The 7,339-nt window shown below is 65.8% G+C and overlaps 1 protein-coding gene across 1 annotated transcript in view; it reads right to left on the reverse strand.

The window, feature by feature from the left end:
* KIF1A (kinesin family member 1A) overlaps window positions 1–7,108 on the reverse strand; it is a 58,814-nt gene extending 51,706 nt beyond the window's left edge. Inside the window, 5 exon segments of the mRNA XM_023521080.1 lie at window positions 248–544; window positions 1,054–1,119; window positions 1,741–1,920; window positions 2,816–2,892; window positions 6,950–7,108. Of these exon segments, the coding sequence (XP_023376848.1) occupies window positions 248–544; window positions 1,054–1,119; window positions 1,741–1,920; window positions 2,816–2,892; window positions 6,950–7,055 (726 nt within the window). The 5' untranslated portion in view covers window positions 7,056–7,108.
* Window positions 7,109–7,339: the final 231 nt, after the last annotated feature.

Genomic DNA, 7,339 nt, shown 5'->3' on the forward strand with positions numbered 1-7,339 from the left:
TGTCCTCTGAGCAGACGGGGCTGGACCTCAGTCTCCTGACCACTGGGGATGACCACCCGGGGCAGCCACCAGAGGCGATGCCAGCACCCAGCCCAGGGTCCACAGCCCACCCCCCCAGGAAGAGCAGCCTCCATGTTGGTGACACTGTCCCCCTGTGCAGGGGGAACTGGAGGTCCCTCTTGGGCTGGCATGGGCCCTGAATGGCTTCAAGCTTACAAGGCCACCGCTTCCATGGGGGCCGCCTGACGGACTCCATGGGGAAAAGACAGGTGCCCTGGGGACCGTGCCTTCCTCAGTGAGACTCACACGGTGGGGGGCAGTGCGGGGTGGAGGCCAGGGAGTGGGGCAAGTCACCCTGCACACACCTGGCCTTGTTGCCCGAGTCCATGAGGTCCTGGATGTCGTTGTAGGAGGTGACGGCCAGCTTCGAGAGGTCCTCCACATACGGCCCCAGCAGCGGGTGCTCTCTGACGCGCAGGTTGCCCTTGTTCTTGGGGTTCAGGAGGTCGCGGACACGCTCACAGTAAATCTCCATGTAGCTGACCTGTAGGGCACAGGCATGCTACCAGGGACCCCAAGGTGGGGTGCAGGGGCTGCCGTCGGGGACCCTGGGATAGGGAGTGTGGGTACCGCCCACAGGGTAGGCGGAGGCACGCAAAGGACTCCGAGCCCCCGCATGAGTGTGAGTTGGGGGAGTCAGCCCATGCCCACCGGCCTGGCCCTCCCCTACTCATGGGCTTGCCCACCGTAGTTGCTCTGGGGCCACCTGGGCCACAGTGCGGCCCCGGCTGTGCGCTCTGAGGCACGTGTCCCGGAGCCTGGCACAGAGCAGCTGCTCGCTAAACACCGGCTAAGCTGAGGACCGCCCCTCACTCCTCTGTGCCCCGCACACCGACACGCTCTGCGTGGGCACAGTGACGCACGCACAGATAAGTGACGAGCTAAGGGCACAGACTGGTGGTGGGGACCTGCTCTGCACCCAAAGGCATTGCCGTCCATGCCTGGGACCCCCAGCCGTTCCCCAAGCACGGGACGCCAGGCAGGGAGCCCTACCTCCACGGAGTAGGACATGTTGTCGTTGGTCGTGTCATTGATGCGGGAGAACAGGTCCTCGCAGAGCTGCAGGGACCGAGGACACGTAGTCAGACGATGAGGGCCCTGCCCCGAGGTGCTGTGGGCCGCCTGCGCCCGGACTAGGTGCTGCTCTCCCGGCCTCTCTCGCACCCTCACAGTCCGTGCTGAAGGCACTGAGAAGCCCGCATCCAAGGAGCCGTCGCCTTCTCTGTGACTCCGGGGTCCCCTCCACCGTTATCTGACCCTTGCCTACAGATCGTCCGCTTGCCCTGTCCTGCTGCTCACACCATCCTCGCCTGCTCGGCGTGGACGTCCACCACGCTGTAGACCAGCCGGTGCTTGCCGCCCTGACCAGGTCAAGCACTGACCAGCTGACTCACAGACCCATCTCGGGGGCTGGCCGGGGCGGGGACCAGGGTTCCAGCAGTATCTGAGGCGTCCATGTCTCAGCCTTCGGTTAACAGAAGTGCACCCCTATCCGAGCACCTCTCTCCACCCTAACCACCAGCCCTCACAGCCTCTGGGGCGTCACACCCACCAGCGGCTCCCCAGCTGCCCCGCGCTGCCCCACCTCTGCTCAGACCCCCCTCCTGCCAGGGTACCGTCCCTGCCGGGTCTCTCCACCTGCCCGTGCCGCCCCGCGTCCTCCCTCCCCGCCCCGCGTGCCTGCGGGATGATGCCCTGCTGGTCCTTCTCCTGCTTGCCCATCATGGTGTAGGACTTGCCAGCCCCCGTCTGGCCGTAGGCGAAGATGCAGACGTTGTAGCCCTCGAAGGCATGCTGCAGCATCTCCTCGCCGATGTCCCGGTACACCTGCTTCTGCGACGCATAGTTGATGTCCTCGGGCTGTGGGACAAGGGGGCACAGCTGCAGGAGGCCGGGCGCGCCCAGGCTCAGCCCACAGCATTCACTGCGGGCCCACAACACATCCCAGGGCCTCCGGGGAGGGACGGGCCAGCGCGTGAGGAGGGGTGCCCGGGAGAGGGGACACAATCCCGCCTGGGGGACAGAAGGCTGCTGAGGGAGGGGCGGGAGGAACGGCACTTTGCTGCTCAGAGGCGGGAGTCCTAACGTGGAGCAGTGTGGCAGCCGCAGGGGTGACAGGGGTGGGGCCAGAGCAGGGTGGGGCCAAGGCCCAGGGGCCATGGGCCAGGCTGTGGTATCTGGACGCTGTCCTGATGATGGCGTCAGGTGGGGAGCTCTGACGGCTGCTCTGGGGCCTAAGGCAGGTGCTGGCACTGGGGCGGGCGACTGGGTGCCTTCCAGGATGATACGGGAGGTGGGGGTGGGCAGGGCTGGGTGTGCGCTGGATGGGGAGGAGCTACCGGGTCCCCCAGGATGCCGGGGGAAGTAGGGGCTGAGGTGCTGCCTGTGGCGGGTGCGCCCGTGAGACATGCAGAGTTTGGGAGTCTAGGGAAGATGTCCGCGGGCAAATGGAGGTACAGCAGGACCCTGGGACACTGCCTACCGTGAGCCGATGGCCCCTCGGTCCCTGCCTTAGCTGGGACAGCACATTGCACAGCTCAGGGTGACCTTCCAGACCCCTCCCCACTGAGCCTAACGCCTGCCCTACCCCACCTCCCTCAGGGCCCTGCAGGGGAGAAGGGTGGTCGTCACCCCATTTAGAGAGGAACATGCAGGTCTGAGAGGCTGAGGGACTGGCTGAGGGACACACAGCCAGAGGGGTGGAGTGACCCGCATGCCCGTGGCCCCCCTCCCCTGGACCCCCAGCCCAGCTCACCGAGGTGTGTGACCAGTAGGAGTAGTCGAAGCTGAAGCTCTTGGGTGTCTCCTTGGGCTGTTTGGGGTTAACGATGGCTGCGGAGAGGGGCACGGGGAGGGGGACGGGGAGAGGGACAGCTCGGTGTTAGTGCCGTGCTGCAGAGAGCAGCCACGCCCACCAGGGAGGGACCCCCGAGGCAAGGAGGCGGGTCCTCAGAGGCCCGTGGCCCCAGACAAGCCAGCACCCAAAGAGGGGGGGTCCCCATTCCAGGCAGACAGCCATCGCGCCCCTCTCTGTGGCCGCCACTGCCCACCAGTGCCGCTGAGGGCAGCCCGGAGCCACTGGTCAGACGAGAGCACACAACCCGCGCCACGTCTCGTCCCCACCCTGCTCACCCCTGGCCCAGATCTTCATGCGTCTGCTCTGCAGCCCAGGCCCTGGAAGCATCCAGAAGGCTGGAGCATCCCGTCGGGGCCGCGCCCCTGCTTCTCTGGGCCCCTCAGACTACGTGGCATCTGTGCACTGTGTGCGCACGGGGCGCGAAGGACAGCATTGCAGGGGCCACTTATCCCTCTCCTGTGTGCACGGGTTCCTGCCAGGTGTGCTCGCCTGTGCTCTGCAGACTGTCCCCTGCACAGGTCCCTCCCTCCCTCCCTCCTCCACCGAGATGCACGCTGGCCTGGCGTGCTCCCAGCTCCTGGAATATCAGTTCATCAAGCTGGGAATGCAGCCACAAGCGCATGATGACGCCATCTGCCACCGCCAGCACCTGCCGAGTGTCCCAGGAGACGCCCGCCCCAGCCCAAGGCTGCTCTGTCCCCAGGCCTACGAGTGTCCAGGCCTCCAGCGTTTCCCAGGCCCAGGACCCAGTGGGTAGTATGTCCTCTGTGGCCAGGCAGGAGAGACCTCAGCCCCTGCCCCTGTCAGGCCACCCTGCCCACTGCCACTACCTGAACCCCAAATGTCCACATTGATGGAGAACCCTGAGGCCTCCCGAGACCACACCGGGCTGGAGGCAGATCCCTCCCTGAGTGTCCACATCCACCAGGAAATCGGACCAGCCTGGTCGGGAAGGGCCCCGGGCCATGTGGGATGCCACGGCCCCACCACCCATCCCATTTGAGAAAGCAGCCCGTTGCTCGCTGCCCCCATGTCTGGGGAGGCAGGCCATGGCTGCCCACCCCTCAGCTGGCCTTCCTCAGGAGCAGTGGGCCAGAGGCCTCACAGCACAGCCTCCAGGATCCCACACCCCGCCCCCAACAGGTGACTTGTCACCAGCACCAAGAGAACCAGACCCCATCCTGCTGTAGTGTGAACTGCATCCCCTCAAAACTCGCACGTGGACGCCCAAACCCCCAGGACCTCAGGACGGGGCCTTATTTGGAGATGGAGGTCCTTGCAGATGTCAGGCGAGGTCACGGTAGAGTCAGACAGGCCCTGACCAATGTGACCGGTGTCCTTATAAAAGGGGACGTTTGACACAGACACGCACACAGGGAGCAGGCCACACAAAGATGGAGCAGAGATGGGTGCTGCGTCCACAGGCCAGGGGACACCAAGGACTGCAGCCACCGCCAGGAGCTGGGAGAGGCAGGGAGCTGACTGTCCCTCACGGCCTCGGAAGGAACCAACCCTGCCCGCACAGCGACCTCGGCCCTGAGCTGGCCATGGGCAGAGCACGTGCAGTACAGCAATCGGCAGACACAGGCGTGTGCGTGTGCGTGTGCGTGTGCGTGTGCGTGCAACAGGGTGCTCACACGCGACCGAGCTGGCCACTGCCCAAACTTGCAGGACTTAGGAGGTGGCTTAGCTGAAACAGAGCCCAAACCTCAGCGGGGCTCCAGGGGACAGCGAGCTCCACGTCCGGCTCGCGCCAGGCTGGGCCAACCACTCGGGGAGCACACGAGAGCCCCTCCCCCGCTCCACGCTGGTGAGGAGGCACCTTTGACCCCACGGCACGTCGGCAAGCCCCCCGCCCCGCCAGTGCATCCCGCTTGATTCCGTGGGCATGGCCCTTGGCCTTGTTACCTACGTGTGTGCGTCACCTGCCTACCCACTGCAGTGTCACCCCCAAGGACAGCAAGAGCCTCTGCCCTGCCCCCCGGGCCGGTGCCTGGCATGGAGCCTCGCACGAGCTCATGCTCAGCCAGCGTTTGCCGGTGACATGAAGGGACTCCATCTCCAGCTGCTTCTTTCTGTGACGTGACCTCACAGACACTCGCTTTCCCGTCTGTGCAATGGAAGCTGTCCTCACCCCTGGGGGACCAGAGGGACAGCAGAGGGACAGCGGAAGAGGTCACCGCTGAGCGGTCACCGCCGCGACCTCTGCCAGTGGAGCCCACGTCGGCTGCAAGGGGCAGAGGGCAGCGCTTGGCCTCTGAGCTGTCCCTGGACAGTGCTGCCGGGCACCAAGGGCGTCTCGGCCTGGGGCCAGCCAGTGACCGCAGGCCCTGGGGACCTGGCTGAGGCTGCCGCCCAGACCCTGCCGGCTCCCTGCAGCCCCTCTAACGACACGGCCCTCGGCAGTGTGGCCGACTCCTTGGCCGTAGCCAAGCTCCCTCTGTGGCCTTTCATTCCCGCTCCCGCTGTATTTAGAACGTTCTAGAACAGTGACGGTAAACGGTGCCAACTTCCGAGGGTGCTAAGACTGGTTGACAGGGGCCTTTGTGGGAAGCCCACCATGAGCAGCTAGCAGTGTCCGCGTGGGCAGAGAAGGGTCCAGAATGTTCTGGCTCACGGTCCTGAAAGGTGGCCGTCCATTCCCTGAAAGCACAGGGACCAGGAGGGGGGCAGGAGGCCGCGAGGCTGGGCCGCCGCCTGCGCATCAGCGCCCCTTCGCCACTGGGCAGCCGAATCCTCGGCTCAGGCTCTGCCCCCAGGGACCACCACCATTCATGAGTCACGGAGACAACGCACCTGCTGACAGGCAGGGGCGCCGTGCCCCCACAGCCCCCCACAAGCTCTGAGCGGGGCCTGCACAAGCCGTCCACACAGGATGAGGGCCAGCCACTCCACGGCCGTCTGGAAAGGCCACTCAGCCCAGACCCCGTCCCAGAGCCTAACAGTGCCCAGGACACCTCCAGAGATGCCTGTCCTCACCTAGACAGGCCCCGGGAGGCGCCGTCAGCCCAGCGCCCCTCCCCTCGGAGGCCCAGCCTCCAGCCTGGTGGATGACAGGCAGGTGGGCTGTGCAGGCCCAGAGCACCCGAAGGCCTCCCGTCATCCTACAACCTGGGGACGAGGGGGCGAGCGGGCCACCGGAGCCTGTGGTCACGGCAGCAGCTGCAGCCGCATAAAGATCCAACTGCCAGCCGCCCAGCTGAGCACAGTGGACCACATGACCGGGAGAGAGGGAGGACTGGCTCAGCTTCCACGGCCCGAGACAAGCCCCACGAGCTGCGGAGTCAGGAGCCGGGGGTGCGGGTGGGGGGGTGTACAGAAGGCAGGGAGGGGCTTCTGCTCCTGGGCTGGGCGCCGCGCAGAGGGCGGGCTCCGTCCACCCATCCACATGCAGCGCACTCTCTGCAGACATCTGAGCGAGGCGGGCTGGGCGGCGTGTACTCTCCTCCTGCCACCAGCGGCCTCGGCGCTAAGACCCCACAGGGCCCGGCTGTCTTTCCCACCCTCTCGGAACCGCCAGGCTCCCTCCCCCTCCTCTCCATTCATCATGCTCACGCCAGGCCCCCCACTTCTCCGAAGGGTCTGAGGTGGCTTAAATTAGAAACCGAGCAGAGGAACAGACAAGGGAAATGATTTACAAGCCCAGGGCAGCTGAAACGAGTCATAATCCAGAGCGCTGGGTCGAGTCACACCCCCCCAAACCTCAGAATGAGGCCTTGTCTGGAAACAGGGTCCTTGAGATGTGACCAGTTGCTAAGACGAGGTCAAACTGGATAGGGTGGGCCCCACATCCAGGGAGCGGTGTCCTGTAAGGCCACATGGAGAAGGGGACACACCAGCCCTGTCGGCGCCTTGATTTCCGACCCTGGCCTTCAGAGCTGTGAGAACACGTTTCTGCTCTTTTAAGCCCCACGGTTTGTGGCCATCTGTCACTGCAGCCCCAGGAAGCCACCCCGCCAAGTGGATGAGGAGGGAGCCGGGCAGGTGGGGTTCCGCGTCTGGCCGGGAGGCCCCGCCACGGCCGGTACTCACTGGTGGTGCTCCCGGACATCTGGATGATGCACTTGGACTCACGGCTCATCTCCCGGGAGTTGAAGGGGCGCACGCGCACCGCCACCTTCACGGAGGCACCGGCCATCTCTGCGGCTCGTCGGTCACTCCTGGCAGTGGCAGGAGCCCCGGAGAGCACGGAGACGCCTGTGGGGAAAGGGACACGTGAATGGAGACGCCATCTGAGAAGACAGAGCGAGGGCTCCCGGGTGGCGATCGAACCCAGTCTGCGCCCCGCCCTGCCGAGGGGCGCCTGCCGGCGGGACCGACCCCCAGGGTGAGGGGCGGCAGGGGCGGCTGCCACGGAGAAGCGTCACGCGTTTCAGGAATGAAAGCCGCAGAGCGTGTGGGGCCTGAGCAAGCCTGGGGGAG

This window comes from Pteropus vampyrus, unplaced genomic scaffold, assembly GCF_000151845.1.
Source record: "Pteropus vampyrus isolate Shadow unplaced genomic scaffold, Pvam_2.0 Scaffold291, whole genome shotgun sequence".
NCBI classification, from domain to species: Eukaryota; Metazoa; Chordata; class Mammalia; order Chiroptera; family Pteropodidae; genus Pteropus; species Pteropus vampyrus.